Source organism: Coregonus lavaretus, assembly GCF_964263955.1.
Source record: "Coregonus lavaretus genome assembly, chromosome: 28".
Taxonomy (NCBI): Eukaryota; Metazoa; Chordata; class Actinopteri; order Salmoniformes; family Salmonidae; genus Coregonus; species Coregonus lavaretus.
The window spans coordinates 19,388,317-19,405,430 of NC_140015.1; the positions used below are offsets into that span (position 1 = coordinate 19,388,317).

Below are 17,114 nucleotides of genomic sequence, written 5' to 3' on the forward strand. Positions count from 1 at the left end.
AGGGAGAGAGAGAGAGCGAGAGAGATAGAGAGAGGACAATGAGAAGTTATCAAGAGAACTGTTGATGCATTTGGTAATATTCTGTAGTGTAGTATGGACGATAAAGATATCAAAACATAATGTGTCTTTCGTATAATTATTTCACATTACATAACAATAATCTAACAATGTTATAACATGGTACATCGTATGAGTTCTGTAATTTCATAAAGGGAACAAATGAGAAACATATTAGGCTACACACTAATGGAGACCTGAAGAAATGACCTCTGTGGTATCAAAGGCTGGTAAAGACTTTGATACAAAAATAGTGGAGCAACCATAGTGGAGCAAAAAGTTCCATTGGCATGAAATTACTGACTTGGTTTACAAATATTGAAAGAGAAAAAGTTACATGTACAGATCTTCAGCACCTTCATGAATATAAAAAAATCAATGACAGCTGAACACATTTAGAATACATTTCTACCCGGCATTTGATCCTGTATGAACAAACATATATATCTACCTGTGGTGCCTCTGTTGATACAAAGACAAGTGCAATTGCATAAATGATCCCAAGGCTGGGGTATTTAACTTGGTCATCATTGCCAAAATGCCAATAATGTTCGTATTTATGTAAGGTCATCTTGCCAAACAATTTGTGTAACCTGGTAAGCAATGAAGGCCATACTACCCACAAAAAAAATGCACATACATTTAGGCCTAATAATAAAATGCAAAAGGCACTCACCTGCAAGAGACACTTGGGTGAAGTGTAGGCTATTCGTAACAGTAGCAGTAGTAAAGGTAGCAGGTTCACCTGAAGAGTGCAAAACTTGGGTGAAGTGTAGGCTATTCGTAACAGTAGCAGTAGTAAAGGTAGCAGGTTCACCTGAAGAGTGCAAAACTGCAGTCTACTAGGTCAGCCACTGGGGGGTTGAGCGTATTTAGTTTGACGTTTTTTTTGGAGTTTCCGGTTTATCTCGCATGAGGCTTCCGCCCCAGCTCGCGGCAATCAAAATATGGCGGACTGCATCAATTAGCCAAAAGCGTTAATGTCAATGTGATCTAAAGAGGTATCATTATTTTGATACAGACAACGACATTTATAGTTTACCATTTACCCGATTGTAAAGTAATAGAGGGAAAAGCCACACTGCCCACAGTTTTCACGTGGATAAAGGTAAAGTCAATTCAAGTGAGCTTTTTCGTTACCTGTTCAACGAGCTAGCAGACTGGATAATTTAGCTAGCTAGCTAACGTTATGCTGATGTGAAACCTGCAAACTTTTGTTGACATCTACCGGTGGTTACAAAATTTGCTAGCTAGCTAACTAAGATTTCAGCAAATTAATATTGGCGAGTATTTGCATTAGCTATAGCTATCTAACATTAGAACTGGTGCAGATTTGCTAACTAAGTTAGCTAACGTTTGTTGTTAGTTTAGACTAGTTGACGTTTACTTCTGACTAGCTGCGATTCAACCAAGAATTGTCTTCTGACATTGTGCTGGGAGACGTACTTGTATGTACAAGTTGTACAAGTATGTTTTCCAGCACAATGTCAAAAGGTAATTAATTATTGGTTGAATCGCAGCAAGGGAGTGAACGTTATTTATAATAAGGGTTACATGAAGAAAATCGTACCTCCGAAATGAAAATGGATGGCCCTCCCTAGAGCAAAATATATTTTACCTATACCCTCCCTGAACGCTTGAAATAAAACGAGTGACCCTCCCCTATACCCAAAATAATAAATAAATAAAACAAAGTGGATAGCAGAGAACATGTCTACCGTTTACCCTCACTTCTTGGACAGAAACTATTCCTTGTCCTGTTTGTATTACTTGGCAACGCAGGAATATTGATAGCGCACAGGGCTGCGAGCCAGAAGGTTGTGGGTTCGCAGACCACCATGGACAAGAGTAGGGGTGGAAAGATCTCCTTTATAGTAAAAGCATTGCATGATTCCATCATCATATTTGCAGGGCCAAGAAAAAAACTGCCTTATGTAAAGATTTCATGCAATTCTACGTCATTTTCCATATTAGCAGAATCTTTCTTTTTTATACCACACAAATTGACGAAATTACAGGCTGAATGAACAGAGAGATAGGCATGTGTGTTCATCTTATTTCTCCAATGCCAAATCAGTGTGTTTTGTTTGCAATGAAACTGTCCCTGTTTGCAAATAATACAATCTGAGACCTCATTAGGAATCTGAGCATGGTGCTTTCAAAAGTTAGGCCTACCTTTCCACCCCAGACAGAGTAGGCCTACCGATGCAGAAAAATGGAAGCTTTAACTGCTGGCTACTCTTCTTCCGTGGCTTAACCCAACGAGAGAAGGTCACAAGTGTTTACCTAAAAGCTGTCTGGGTTTAAACATATTATACAGAAAGTGAATAACTTAATCAATTGATAGTGACAGAATTGGATTACTTCCCAAGCAAAGTACATTTTTTGTCTCCTTTATGCTCTAAACAATGATATCCCCATATGCATCGGAGTCACGTCTTTCCCGGGTATTTTACACCTTGTTTGTAGCCGAAAGAATCGTGGACCAAAGCGCTGTTATAGATCACTTTAATAATTTAAATTTTAGTCATTTAGCAGACGCTCTTATCCAGAGCGACATACATTTTTTTTTTTCATACTGGTCCCCCGTGGGAATCGAACCCACAACCCTGCCGTTGCAAGCGCCATGCTCTACCAACTGAGCTACACGGGACTACTATAATCAGGTCCGTTTTATTTTCTTCAAAATCTTAAGCTAACAAAAGGGTAGGCCTGTGCTTTTTGCCATTTTCTTTAATAAAAAGTAGGTCTATGGCATACCCTCTCATACCTCCCTCAATTCAAGTCTTACCTCTTATTTCTTAAATCGGAAGAAATAGGCTCCAACACAAAGTCCTCTTGTTAGAAAACTAATTAAAATGAAGATTAAATGAATTATGCCTACTCGAATTTGCCTACTTTCAGCACCATGAGCTGTCCATTTCCGATTGATTGTGCTGCTGCTTCAAGTTTCAGCACCACAATGTAAGTTACTGGAATCTGGCTTATTGTGAGGTCAATAACTCTGATAAATAGGCCTACATCATGGGCAAGAAACACATTGTTTTTAATCAAATCAATTATAGTAGTAGCAAGCTATCAAAGTTGTCCTCCGGTCGTCCTTCTCATCTTCGCGTTCTCCTTCTCAAACTGAACAGAACATAAGCTATAGCAGTGTTTCCCAACCCTGGTCCTCTAGTACTCCCAACAGTACACAGTTTCGTTATAGCCCTGGACAAACACACCTCATTTAACTCATTAAGGGCCTGATGATTAGTTGACAAGTTGAATCAGGTGTGCTTGTCCAGGGTTACAATACAAATGTGTACGGTTGGAGTTACTCGAGGACTAGGGTTGGGAAACACTGGGCTATAGGCTAGTCCATGCGCAAGAGAGTGCATTTTTTTGGACTATGCCTAATAAAAAATAGGAAGAAGCCTTTGACTCTCCTCCTGAACTGTTACTGTAGGCCTACACAGCACAGCCATTGGTTAGGAAGCACACAACAACGTTTTTGATCAGCAAGAGCAGGCTGGGGCTCAGGGTTGGAATATCCATTGCAGTGTGTAAGGCAGCCTAGTTTTATTTAAGGCCTTGTAAGTCAGCATTTCACGGTAAGGTCTACACGTGTTGTGTTTGGTGCATGTGACAAATACAATTTGATTTGATTTGACCATCCCAGCAGCTATCTTAGAAATATAACTTTACTCTGTGCTTCTCTGAGCATGCACTTCATAGCCTGTATACTATGGATAATTTGATTGAGACCACACTAAATAGCCTATAGGCTCCACAGGAGGCTGGTGAGGGGAGGACAGCTCATAATAATGGCTGGAACGGAGCAACCATGTGAAACCATGTGTTGGATGTATTTGATACCATTCCACTCCAGCTATTACACAAGCCCGTCCTCCCCAATTAAGGTGCCACCAACCTCCTGTGATAGGCACACTTGATATTGTGCGCCCAGCAGAGAATCAGAGATGAAAAATGTAAAATGAGGGGTGGCATCAGGCACACATCGATATATAGCCTAATAAGCAACTATTTCTAAAACACTGAGGAATATAGACATTTCATCATTTACAAATTACATGACCCTCCCCTAGACTAGATTTTAAAAATACTAAACCCTCCCCTTGACTGAAATTGAAAAAGCATGATCCTCCCCCATTTTCCTCCAGTTACCCATTATGTACATTTCGATCCATCCTTAACTTCTGACTTGCCCTCGGTGCAATCAATGTAATGTCGTGTTTGGTGTCTCTAGTCTAAAGTAATCTAAGTGTTTATCTGGCTCCTTCGTGTTGCTCAGTAAGCTTTTTGTCTGTTAGTAACATGTTGTATAATATTGCAGGAAAAGATCCTGCATTACTTGGTTTGGAAATCCAAATTCATAGTTGTGGTTGTGTTGAATAGATGACTTTTTCTCCTGACTCCAATAACTTGATACTGTATCTTCCCTGGCAGGGTGAAGGAGACGCACCATCACCATGGGGCGACGTTCGACCTCCTCCACCAAGAGTGGGAAGTTCATGAACCCCACCGACCAGGCCAGTAAGTAAAGTCATACCCTTTCCGTCATCATGTGACTGCTCACATCATACGTTCACCTCAAACTTGAGCATGAACACATCAGTGCACATTGTTACTTAAGCTTCAGGGGATCCCATGTCTGTGAAATGAAAAGCACTTCAGTGTCTCTTATTGAGCTCGGCAGCACTATGAACAATAGTAAATGCATCGATGTACAGGAGCTGTCAGGTAACAGGTTCTACATAAAACGTAATGCGGTGCCTTTTCCTCCTCAGGGAAGGAGGCCAGGAAACGGGAGCTGAAGAAGGTAAGACCTTGGCTGACAAGTTGAATGTCAATGACAGGTTGACTTTGTATTTTGTGTAGAAAACTCACTGTGCTCTTCTTTGCTGCGCCACAGAACAAGAAGCAGAGGATGATGGTGAGAACAGCTGTGCTGAAGATGAAGGACCCCCGACAGATCATCAAAGACATGGAGAAGCTGGATGAAATGGGTGAGCTATTGGAAATGGGTTTTAAACAAGGTTGTGTGTTTGTTTTTTGTCTTCCAAAATTATCTTGCTAATCATTTTATTTTCTCCTGTTCACATCCGTTCTCTCTACCTGTCTTTTCCTGTGCCAGAGTTCAACCCTGTGCAGCAGCCGCTGCTGAATGAGAAGGTGCTGAGGGACAAGAGGAAAAAGCTACGGGAGACGTTTGAGCGCATCGTACGTTTGTACGAAAGAGAGAACCCAGACACTTACAAGGAGCTACGCAAACTGGAGCTGGACTATGAGAGCAATCGCGGCAAGCTGTCACTCTACTTCGACTCAGTCAAGGTGTGTATGCTATGCTGATGAGCATGTATGAAGCGCACAGATAAACAGAGCGGGGCTGAGATCATGTCATAATTGTCCCTGTTGTTCACTACTCACTCTTTCTCTTCCACTCTCTGTCAACTAGAATGCTGAACTGGTGGAGGTGGATAGCATCCCACTCCCAGAGATGCCCCACGCCCCCTCCAGCATCCTGATCCAGGACATCCCCCTGCCCGGGGCCCAGCCTCCCTCCATCCTGAAGAAGGGCTCGTCGTTTAGGTGGGCAGTCCCCTGAATTTACAGTGCTGTCTCAGTATCATTCCTATGGACCATACCGCAACCCTAGCAGCTGCTCTGTAAACACTTCTCTCTCTCTTAGTAAGGGGATCAGTGCCCCCATGTCTGCAGCCGTAGCAGGCGTCCCTCGGTTACCCCCTGGCAGGAAACCCCCAGGTCCCCCACCTGGCCCCCCACCGCCTCAGGTCCTGGCGCTGTACGCATCACGCAGGGCCCAGTTCGCAGCAGACGCAGGTACTGCACACACACCTCACTACTGCATGTTTATACATGGGATCAGGAGGAATAAAGATGCTTCATCCAAATCCACCTTTCTCTCTGCCTACAACCAGATCCATCCAACCAGGCCTCTGACATGGAGAAAGCCATGGACGCTATGCTGATGGGAGGAGAGAGGGACAGTGGGAGCGAGAGCGATGGAGAAGGGGACGATGGAGAGGAAGACGACAGCGACTCTGAAGAGGACAGTGAAGGAGAGAGGGATGAAGGAGGAGAGGTTGACAAGAGGATGATGGTGGACCGACAGGATGAGGACAGAGAGGAGGACAGAGGGGACAGACATGCAGGTGAGAGGCAGAGCCTTGTCTGCGTATGTGCTTGCTTGATCACCCCAAGTGTGTTGGATTCTGTCTTCAAGTCTGGGCACTGCTTGGTGTTGGAGTTTAAAGAATGATAACACAGACATGCCGTTTTACTTGAGATTATGTGATATGTTTTGCAGGACGCAGTGTGCGGTTTGCAGACATGCCCCCCTCAGCACCCAGGGAGAAGAGCAAGAAGAAGAGGATTGTGAAGAAGAAAAAGGCCATCACTCCTCTGCAGGCTATGATGCTTAGGATGGCAGGTACTGTATGTCCTTCAGTCTGCACACAACACCACTACCACACTTTAGCAGGACTTGTGATGCAGATGAATGATTGGATTGTTGACACTATTTTGGAGAATGACGTAATTTAAAGAGGTTTGTATTTGCCGGAGGATGATTTCTCCATGGGAACTAGATTACACTTTCTTCCTTCATCCCTTTCTCACTCATCCCCTTTTATTATTTGTCTACAGGGCAGTCCATCCCTGAAGATGAAGAGGAGGAAGAGGAAGTTGAGGAGGAGTATACTGACTCTGACGACTCAGACATCGAGGATAGGGGACCACCAGGCACCAACCAATCTCATCTTATACCCAATCAGCGCATGCCTCCACCCTCTGGACCAATGGGAGGACAGCAACCACCTCTACACATGCAGGGTCCACCAGGAACAGGGCCTCCACCGTTGGGACCACCCCCAGCTCCTCCAATGAGGCCTCCTGGTCCGCCCTCTGGCCTGCCTCCTGGTCCTCCACCTGGTTCGTTGATTTTATGTGTATTAATGATTGGAGTACAGTGTCATCTTGTGTGACGTTGCTTCATTACTATCAAATGACTAAAACAATGCACTATTATGTGATATGTCATATGATATGTCTTGTTTGTCATCCTTAGGTGCTCCTCCGTTTTTGAGGCCGCCTGGTATGCTAGGTGGTCCAAGGGGGCCGATGCCCCGGCTACTGCCCCCTGGACCCCCACCAGGTCGTCCCCCTGGCCCTCCCCCAGGCCCCCCTCCAGGTCTCCCTCCTGGTCCTCCACCCCGGGGACCCCCACCCAGACTGCCTCCCCCAGCACCCCCAGGTATGTGTGGATGCGTGTATGTATTTTTGTGCCTTTTATTGAAATTTCATATGACTTTATCCCTTCTCAAACATAGAACATTGTCAAAACATACATCTGTTTTAAACATAATTACAGTTCAGCAGTACCCAAAGTTAACAGCAATTAAAATAGCTGAGATCTATATGTCAGCATGGCACATACCTCAAGCTAAAATACATGTAAAAAGTATTTTGGTCAGCAAAGCAGGATTTTCCCCCACTCTAATCTCCTCTCTTCTCCCTTTCTGTAGGCATCCCCCCTCCCCCAAGAACTGGTCCCCCACGCCAACTCGCCCCTCCCCTCTCTCTTTTCCCCCCGCCGCTTAACTCCAACGTCCTCAGCGCTCCCCCCAGCATCGTCCACCGCCAGAAACCCGGCTCCAACCCAGATGGCTCCCAGAGCAACCCCAATGCCTCCATGCTGCCCCCTCCCTCCATGCCTATGTCCATGCGCCCAGGGATGCAGATGCCCCCTCCCCCGGGGACAAGTGCCCCGCCATCGGGCGTAAACCACACCAGCCACCACCATGCTCCAACCATCGAGAAGCGGGCCAACATCACCTCTGTCTCGGCCGGAGGCAGCAATCTGGCAGCAGGCCCGGGGAGTGGCGGAGCCACCATCTCAGCCAAACCCCAGATAATCAACCCCAAGACAGAGGTCACTCGCTTTGTGCCTACGGCGCTGAGGGTGCGCAGGGATAAAGGGGCCGGGAGCGGAGGAGGGCCTATGGAAAAGGGAAGAAGAAGAGAGGAAAGGGTGGGAGGCCAGAAGCAGCAGTCGATGGCTGCCCCCATGGGGTCGGCCAACCCTACTCAGATGGGCCCAGTCTCTCAGCCCAACATGAAGACCAAGGACCAGATGTATGAGGCCTTCATGAGGGAGATGGAGGGACTCCTCTAAGACTGGGGCTGCGGGGTGAAAAGGGAGGGAGTGTTGAGAAGGAATTAACAGTAAGGGTCATGAAGAAAGTGTTAGTGATACCATCAAGCAGATGCTGTTCAGAAACACGTTGGTTCCTCTAAATGAAACACGTTATTTTTCTAACAGACTAGAATGTCCTCCTTACCGACTTACTGTACATGGCTATGATCATTTGGCTCAATCTTTGTGAAAAAGCTAGTGTTTTTTTATGACTGTCAAATGTTTATTTTATTGTTGAACTGAGAAATGTGATGGATTTCAAAGAAAATGGGGGGGGGGGGGGGGGTGTTTGTCAGGTGTTTGTAGGAAAATCCAAATGAGTGTGCATATGCTTGTCTGGTTAGACCTGCAACTAAATAAATACTAGAAAACTCAATTAACTATTTTATTTTAGTCTAATCTTTTTTTAACTGTATTTTTATAACTCTGACCTCAAATAATACTAATTAATAAACCACCATGAACATTCAGATGGAACAAATAGGCTATGTATACTCCTGAGTGGCGCAGTGGTCTGTGCCACTAGAGATCCTGGTTCGAATCCAGGCTCTGTCGCAGCCGGCCGCGACCGGGAGACTCATGGGCGGCGCACAATTGGCCCAGCGTCGTCCAGGGTAGGGGAGGGAATGGCCGGCAGGGATGTAGCTCAGTTGATAGAGCATGGCGTTTGCAACGCCAGGGTTGTGGGTTCGATTCCCACGGGGGGCCAGTATAAAAAAAACAAAATTTATTCACTAACTGTAAGTCGCTCTGGATAAGAGCGTCTGCTAAATGACTAAAATGTAAATGTATGTAGAATAAGGAATCACATCAGCTCTATTCATGGCATTTCTATCTGCAACGTTTGACAACTGAATGTGGTCTATTAACTGAATGATTTATGAATTCAGCGGGGAACATCAAGTCCCAGAAATCATAGCATGAAATGTTATCTATTTCCGTACACGCGCACTTTAACGTAGACCGCACGTTGGCAAACAAGCATGGCGGACGACTCGGAGAAAAGTGTCGAGATAAAAACAGATGAAGCAAAGGATGAAGCAATCGAAGATTCGATTAGTGATGATGATAACAGTAACGTTAATATCGCTGAAAATGATGAGCCAGTGAAGACCTTCAAGGATCTGGTGAGTAGCTAGCTAAATGGAAATGATAGGTTAGCTTGCCAGCTTGGAAGCGAACTAGCTAGCTAACGTTAGTTAACAGCACATCAACAAACAAACCTACCACTGATAAGTTAGCAAGTTAACTGTCTTTCAACCACCAACATACGTTTTAGGAGGTAGCAACCAACAGTCGTTACATGTTCCACAGTTCAGCATCCTACGGTCCACCAGGTAGATAGCTAGGGACAGCTGTGGGATGATGTGATGTCATTGACAGGCATGAAAAATACATTTAAAAATGGGGCGGGCATTTAGCCATGCAATTTGTGTAACGTTAGATGTATTACATACACTCCATTGTCTAACGCGATTACATATTTCTGCTATGGCATGCATCTGTTAATATAGGGTGTAACTGAAGTGCTGTGTGAAGCCTGTGAACAGTTGGGATGGAAGACTCCTACAAAGATACAGGTAGAGGCCATACCTGTAGCCTTACAAGGTGAGTTCAGTTGGATGGAGGGGGTGAATGACATTGTTTGTGTCATATATAAAACAGTTGGTAAAGACCTGTGTAAGGTCCCATGTATGTTTGTACACTCAACATGCACTGTCTTCTCTCCTATCTCAGGAAAGGATGTAATTGGCTTGGCAGAGACTGGCTCAGGGAAGACCGGGGCGTTTGCGCTGCCCATCCTGCAGTCACTCCTTGCTTCCGCTCAGAGGCTCCACACACTCATACTCACCCCCACCAGAGAGCTGGCTTTCCAGATCGCAGAGCAGTTTGAGGCCCTGGGCTCCAGCATCGGAGTCAAGTGTGGTACGTGGGCATGGGAAGGACCATCCGGGACGTGTCATGGGAGTAGAAACATATTTGAAGGAACTCAAGTGTCATGTGACTTTGTTGTATTAACTCACTTGTCTTTGTTTCTGTTTCAGCTGTTATAGTTGGAGGAATTGACATGATGTCCCAATCCCTAGTCCTGGCCAAGAAACCTCACATTGTCATTGGTGAGAAAATAACTTAATCCAACCTACCACTTCCAGTTGCATAATACGATACCATCTTTTAAGTGCATTCCTGGTTGATACTAACTAATGTGTATTCACCGTGTATGTCATAACAGCCACCCCTGGGCGGTTGATAGACCACTTAGAGAACACCAAAGGCTTCTCACTGCGAGCACTGAAGTTCCTGGTGATGGACGAGGCAGACCGGATTCTCAACATGGACTTTGAGACTGAGGTGGACAAGATCCTGAAGGTTATTCCCAGAGACAGACGCACGTTTCTCTTCTCTGCCACCATGACCAAAAAGGTACCCACATAATACTGCCTATTATATATTCCTTTTAGCTCTTCATTTGAGACGTGTTAGAGTATTCCTAACACCTGGCCTGTCACACTAACCCTTCTATGTCTTTGCCAAGGTTGCAAAGCTGCAGAGAGCAGCGCTGAAGGATCCAGTTAAATGTGCCGTTAACACCAAATACTCAACAGTAGAAAAACTGCAGCAGTACTACATCTTCATACCCTCCAAATACAAGGTACTTGAAATTGGATTAATGTTCTAATGGTATCAAGGTAATTTTTCTAGGAGAAGTCAGAAGCTGTGTATGGTTGGTGTTGGATTGTAAGTTAACTGGCTGTGTCTCCAGGATTGTTACCTGGTGTCCATTATCAATGAGCTGGCGGGGAACTCCTTCATGATCTTCTGCAGTACGTGTAACAACGCCCAGCGGGTGGCGCTGCTGCTCAGGAACCTGGGCATCACTGCCATCCCCCTACATGGGCAGATGAGTCAGGTACCCCCCCTTATCCAAACACACTACTGTCTACCAACATACTCACTCCAAATATCATACTCTAACTCTGGTGTGAGCTACACACTTTCAAATGTTATATACATCAGTGAAATCTGCATGTATGAAAGTAGAAATAATAAATGTCTTTCTCTCTTGGTCAGAACAAACGTCTGGGGTCGCTGAACAAGTTCAAGTCTAAGTCTCGCTCGGTGTTGCTGGCGACTGACGTGGCGTCAAGAGGACTGGACATTCCACATGTAGACTGTGTTATTAACTACGATATCCCAACTCACTCAAAGGTATCAGTCTTGCTTGTGTGGTCGTTTCTCCATGGTCTGTTTAGTCTCTCTCCAATGTTATCACAAATGAGGGACCCAACCAAGCAAGTTTAGTGGTGTTTTATCGTGTTTGTGTGTGTGTACTCTCAGGACTACATCCACAGAGTGGGGCGAACCGCCAGAGCAGGACGGTCTGGAAAATCCATCACATTTGTCACACAGTAAGGGCCACCTTTATGCTCGTTCTCAACCAATCTTATTGAAATTGGTTACTTCGTCCAAAGATTTTCTTCTGATTGACATATTGACCTCTCAGGTATGATGTGGAGCTGTTCCAGCGAATCGAAACTCTGATTGGCAAGAAGCTGCCTGCCTTCCCCACGCAGGAGGAGGAAGTGATGATGCTGGTGGAGAGAGTGAGCGAGGCACAGCGATTCGCCAGAATTGTGAGTCTGTGTCTTTTCAGCAGTGTTGTCATCCATTGTAATAGCGCTAATGTCAGTCACAATAACCTCTTTCCCTCTCAGGAAATGAAGGAACAAGGAGAGAAGAGGAAGAGGCCCAGAGGAGAAGAGGGGGATGACACCGAGCAGTCCAGCGGTGTGAGGAAGAAAGTAAGAGGAGGCGCTGGTAGTGGTGGAGGAGGGAGAGGGAGAGGAGGCGCTGGTAGTGGTGGAGGAGGGAGAGGAGGTGGAGGAGGAAAAAACCGTGGCGGAGCAGCATGGAGGGGAGGACATTAAAGGTGCCAGTAGAATAACACAATAATGTACATATTGTCAGATACTATGTCATTTTCTCCTTGATATAAAACATCTATGATTATTAACGTATGCTGCTTTCTTTACAACCACCACATCATGGAGACAGGCTATTTAATTACTTATGACTTGTTCAATTTCTTAATCAATTTGTAATAAAATGTTTATGTAAAATCAAGACCATGTTCAGTGAGTTGTGTTCACATTCACAATTTGATAATGTAGCTTGGTAAACATGAATGGAATCCTGATATGATAACATAACATCTTCATGAATTTTTATTAAATATTTAATTAAGTATTTTTAAAGTAGATTAGCAATGCAGGTGACATGAACATGGTTGAACTATATTTTTGGAATAATGGCAAAAAATAAACTTTAAACGAACAATGACCTATATTACCAGGAATATAATGATACAAATAAGCCCAACCACTTTGGACACAAGAGGGGGGTGTTGCATATCATGATAGCTAACCAGTTACTCTGTGGCAGTTTATTGTAACATTTGAACCATGTCAAATATCACTCCATTCAAAACCTAAAGACCATACAAAACACTTTAAATCGATATCTTGCATCAAAAGCGTGTTAATGACTGAAGGAACAAATAAGTGCATTATTATTTCGAGCACTGAGCATAATGATTTAATTGAAATGAAATTAATTAGTTTTTTGTTTTTTTTATGTTGAGGGTCAGGTTGGAGATGGTGTCAGGAACAGGTGGAACGATGGACCAGAAATGATTCCTCTGAAAATAGTTGGTTTGCTCTGGGGTCGTTTTTAGCCAATTGGAGGCGAGGGGACTAGAGACTGGAGCTTGAGAATCCAATTGTGTTTTAGCCGCATCTAGTAGGTGTGTGCAGTGCATAGACTTTCACAACTAGATATTATATTGACCTCGTGGCTTAAGAATAAAAAAGCATTTGTATTTGTATATCATTAGACGTCTGTTTTTCAGAGGATATCAACACTTTAGAAAATATAGCACGTAAAGCATCACAATGAGCTATTGAATTCGGACGAGCTGATCTATTCGGTCAATATCTATGTCTGCACAACCCATCGTAGGCGGAGTAACAGCGGTCAGATCTGTTCGGTTGAGGTGCCCCACGGTAGGGGCAGTGTCTTTGGTGCATACCAAAGCCTAGATAGATGCCTGAATATCAATTGTGTTGTTGCATAAAGTGTTATTAAAGAGAGAGATCGGTCTATTCGTGTGAACAGTTGTCCTCGTTTCTTCACTCAAAGCACCAGGTAAATTACCAGCTCTTTTAGGAATAATTTTATTCTGCATGGTTACATTAGCAGCTTGAAGATTGTCCGACTGGATGGATTTAGGCTACATAGCGCAACGGTGGAGGTACTTGCAATGATGTCGCTATATTATGTTCAGGACTATTGATTACCCAGATACGTTGAATTAAAATATGTTAAAGGAATAAATTGCGTTATATTTCTTGAATAATTTAATTGAATGAAATTGAAATGATGACTTTAGAGATGTTGCTACACCAAAATTGACTCCCTTGACCAGTACAGCTCTCAGCATGATTTCAGATGGTTTCTGTTATTATTAAAGTGGTCGTAAATGTCAGATAACGTGCAGCTATGTGATATAGGTTGTTCATGGACCTGCTGATCTATTAAATACATGTTTATTGTCTATGTTGATTGTCATGTGTGGCAAGGTTGCGTGCCATTCACAACACGGTTACACCAGCGCACGAGATGGCTCTAGTCGATTCAGCGTAAGACGCGCGTTATTAAACGAGTCAACAATGTAGCCAGCCTGTCAGGCAAATAAACAAAACAAACAATTGGTTCTGTTTGGCACTTATTTTATTCGGACTAAATTTGTTCGACACGTTGAATACTCTACCTGAAGGTGAGGAATTACTTTCCATGTTTGGCTGCAAACGTCTACTTGGATGAGGAACTTGTTCTGCTGTAAAAAGCAATGATGGTGTAGGCCTATTTTGGCGTGTACAGATACAATGTAACAAACATCTGTGTCCTCTGTCCAGTAACTGATACAATGTGGCGGGAAACAATATAATTGACGCATACACAAGAAACACACGTTTGTCATACTGTTGTTAGCTTTCAAAACGATTAAAGTATAACCTCTGAGAAATAAATAAATAATGAGGATGTTGGGTAACCTGTACCCTAACGTAGCAGGCATAAAAAGAGTCCCTACATTTAGGTTGAAAATACTGTATCCCTGAAAACCGGAAACATCGGCTTTCTGTCAAGCCCGCAGAGTGGGGAACCTGCGAAAATTCTGGGCTTCCAAGCTATAATTCGTTATCCATTGCTAGTGCAGTGCAGCAGAGTAGACTCATCTCATCCATTTTTGTAAGCCTGTAAAATTATGTAACTGTGCCTCTCTTCTAGCCTATAGTAAAATTTTCCTCCCGAAAATAGGATACAGGTGAGTAAAAATTGCCCCACCTAGGTTAGCCAGCAGATCCGACCAGCTTGCTTACAGCTGCACTAGGGTCAGACAGTATTCGTATATAGATTAAGACAGGGTTTCCCAAACTCGGTTCTGGGACATCCGTTTTGGTTTCTGCCCTAGCACTACACAGCTGATTCAAATATCCAACTCATCATCAAGCTTTGATTATTTGAATCAGCTGTGTAGTGCTATGGCAAAAAAACTAAACGTGCACCCGGGGGTGGCCTAGGACCAAGTTTGGGAAACCCTAGATTAAGATCTGCGGAGCCAGTGCGAGGAAATACACCTTCCAAAATGGCTGCTGTGGCTTCTTCTACCTAGCAGGAGGACGAAAAGGACAGTTTTCCGTAAAAACTAGCAGTAGTTCAATCTTCTCGGTTTAACAGTTGGGATAATGGGACAATTCTCAGAGTACAATACATTTCTCATCCCTGGATTGAGGTACGTTTTCTGAGCCATATTCATGCCGGCTCCACGGTGTCTTAATCTACACAGGAATGCTCTCCGACCCCAGTGCAGCTGTAAGCAAGCGAATCAGATCTGCTGGCTACACCTAGGCTTGAAAAGGGGGTAACTTTATTGTCACAAAGGAATGCCACCTTGATAAGTGCCATGCCTGAGAGTGCTTAACATTTAATGACAAACATGTTGCTATACTGAGTCTCTGCCTCTTCCAGGTGGCACTCTTGCTCTGGTACCCCCAAAATGGCTCATCGAAGTGGGCAGGATGACCCGGAGCGATACCTGTTTGTGGACCGCGCTGTGGTCTACAACCCAGCCACGCAGGCCGACTGGACAGCCAAGAAGGTGGTGTGGATCCCTTCAGAGCGCCATGGCTTTGAGGCGGCCAGCATCAAGGAGGAGCGGGGAGAGGAGGTGGTGGTGGAACTGTCAGAGAACGGCAAGAAGGCCATGGTCAATAAGGACGACATTCAGAAGATGAACCCGCCCAAGTTCAGTAAGGTGGAAGACATGGCCGAGCTCACCTGCCTGAACGAGGCCTCAGTGCTGCACAACCTCAAGGACCGCTACTACTCTGGCCTCATCTACGTGAGTGGTTGTGTTGTTGTACACTGTTAGAAAAAAGGGTCGCAAAAGGGTTCTTCGGCTGTCCCGATAGGATCACCCTTTTTGGTTCCAGGTAGAACCCTTCGTGGAACCCAAAAGGGTTCTACCTGGAACCAAAAGGGTTCTCCTATGGGGCCAGCCGAATAACCCTTTTAGGTTCTAGATAGCACCTTTTTTGTATCGTGTATCGTTATTATACATCTATTCACCTAGAAAGCAGATTTAACCATATGCACACATAGTGGACACAACAGACATTCCTCAATATTTCAATATTTTGCTGTTTTTCAGCAACTCTGGTGATTCATACCTTGAATGAGACCCAGACCACTGAATCCCATGTATTGGTTTCTTGAGAATGTTGAGACAGTGTTATTTGAGATTTTTCATTCTGTGTCCCTAACCCACTCCTTGCCAAACACAACCCCTCACCTACCCCACACACACTGACACAGGCACTGATGGAGCGGAAAAGCAAATATGTTTTATACATTACTCCTTCAAACTCCCTGTGTCTGTCTGCTCTGCACACATCAAATCATAAAGGCAGCGGGTATAAAATATCCCCTGACCTGGCTCACCTACAGAACCTAACCTCTGGGGAACTCTGAGGAAACAGGGTCGTGTCCGAATACCCATATTAGCGTACTACATACTTAAACTGCATACTAATTTTGATGTTTGATCTAGTAGAATTCACTTGTCTCTTCCGACTCACGTGTCTTGACAACAGCTGATAATCAGATACATTTACTCGCTGTACCATAATGAACGAATGGCGGGAGTCAACTCAATCACATATTAGATTACTCATTTAGAGTACTATTTTCGAAATTTCACATACTATAACACTTTATTTTTTCACATACTATTTACTACGCTAGTATGGGTGTTCGGATATGAACACTGTCTTGTGGCTTGATTGAAGTTAGAAAACACACAAAGACTGATCATACTCTGTAACCATTTCCAGATAGTTCAGACCGACGGCAAGTTCTCTCTCTGTCTAGATTACCTGCCATCTTCTTTACTTTCACCTTTTATAAGTGACATTTCTTCCATAAACACTGGCGGTTCAGTTTGTTTGTACGACCCCATTCCTCGTGGTTGCCCTGTTTGATCTTTGAGCTGTCTGTGGGGCTCTCTCATCTCAATGGGGGTCCCTGGGTGTTAAAGCAAACACATTTGGCCCTGTGTGTGGACTGTGGAGTCCCAGGGCAGGGTGGCAGACTGAGAGACCCCTCACTGCTGCTGCTGTGCTCTATGGCCCAGACTGGCTGCATTAGGTCTGGTTAATCTTTATGGTCGTGAGCCTTTGTCCTCTCACACATGAGCTGTCTGGAGAAAATAGTTCCTACA

At 44.4% G+C, this 17,114-nt stretch overlaps 2 protein-coding genes and 1 pseudogene across 3 annotated transcripts in view; all 3 read left to right on the forward strand.

The window, feature by feature from the left end:
• The first annotated feature begins 980 nt into the window (after positions 1-980).
• LOC311103391 (WW domain-binding protein 11-like) lies at positions 981-8,652 on the forward strand. Its single transcript, XM_084144956.1, has 12 exons — positions 981-1,165; positions 4,507-4,593; positions 4,848-4,879; positions 4,973-5,066; positions 5,195-5,391; positions 5,516-5,649; positions 5,750-5,901; positions 6,000-6,233; positions 6,389-6,511; positions 6,727-7,011; positions 7,148-7,333; positions 7,605-8,652. Exons 2-12 carry the CDS (start codon positions 4,530-4,532, stop codon positions 8,252-8,254), a joined length of 2,151 nt encoding a protein of 716 aa, XP_084001082.1. The 5' UTR covers positions 981-1,165; positions 4,507-4,529; the 3' UTR covers positions 8,255-8,652.
• A 589-nt stretch (positions 8,653-9,241) lies between these two features.
• Positions 9,242-12,400, forward strand: LOC311103508 (putative ATP-dependent RNA helicase DDX47). The gene is made up of 11 exons (XM_084145083.1): positions 9,242-9,402; positions 9,790-9,883; positions 10,013-10,201; positions 10,321-10,392; positions 10,509-10,699; positions 10,812-10,928; positions 11,040-11,186; positions 11,348-11,485; positions 11,615-11,685; positions 11,781-11,910; positions 11,992-12,400. The coding sequence occupies exons 1-11, from the start codon at positions 9,259-9,261 to the stop codon at positions 12,202-12,204; spliced, it is 1,506 nt and encodes a 501-aa protein (XP_084001209.1). The 5' UTR covers positions 9,242-9,258; the 3' UTR covers positions 12,205-12,400.
• Positions 12,401-13,432: 1,032 nt separating this feature from the next.
• LOC311104311 (myosin-10-like) overlaps positions 13,433-17,114 on the forward strand; it is a 64,742-nt pseudogene continuing 61,060 nt past the window's right edge. The window contains exons 1-2 of the transcript XR_014615801.1: positions 13,433-13,480; positions 15,365-15,737. The product of XR_014615801.1 is annotated as a myosin-10-like (transcript). The remainder of the gene's footprint in view (positions 13,481-15,364; positions 15,738-17,114) is intronic.

What these genes read in the sequence shown, in the direction of transcription:
- LOC311103508 (XM_084145083.1), top strand. Translation starts at nt 9,259, where the DNA reads ATGGCGGACGACTCGGAGAAAAGTGTCGAGATAAAAACAGATGAAGCA. An exon ending in GAAACCTCACATTGTCATTG is followed by an intron (nt 10,393 to 10,508) that starts GTGAGAAAATAA and finishes ATGTCATAACAG; the next exon opens with CCACCCCTGGGCGGTTGATA. An exon ending in CACAGCGATTCGCCAGAATT is followed by an intron (nt 11,911 to 11,991) that starts GTGAGTCTGTGT and finishes TTTCCCTCTCAG; the next exon opens with GAAATGAAGGAACAAGGAGA.
- LOC311103391 (XM_084144956.1), top strand. Translation starts at nt 4,530, where the DNA reads ATGGGGCGACGTTCGACCTCCTCCACCAAGAGTGGGAAGTTCATGAAC. An exon ending in GGAGAAGCTGGATGAAATGG is followed by an intron (nt 5,067 to 5,194) that starts GTGAGCTATTGG and finishes TTCCTGTGCCAG; the next exon opens with AGTTCAACCCTGTGCAGCAG. An exon ending in CCAGTTCGCAGCAGACGCAG is followed by an intron (nt 5,902 to 5,999) that starts GTACTGCACACA and finishes GCCTACAACCAG; the next exon opens with ATCCATCCAACCAGGCCTCT.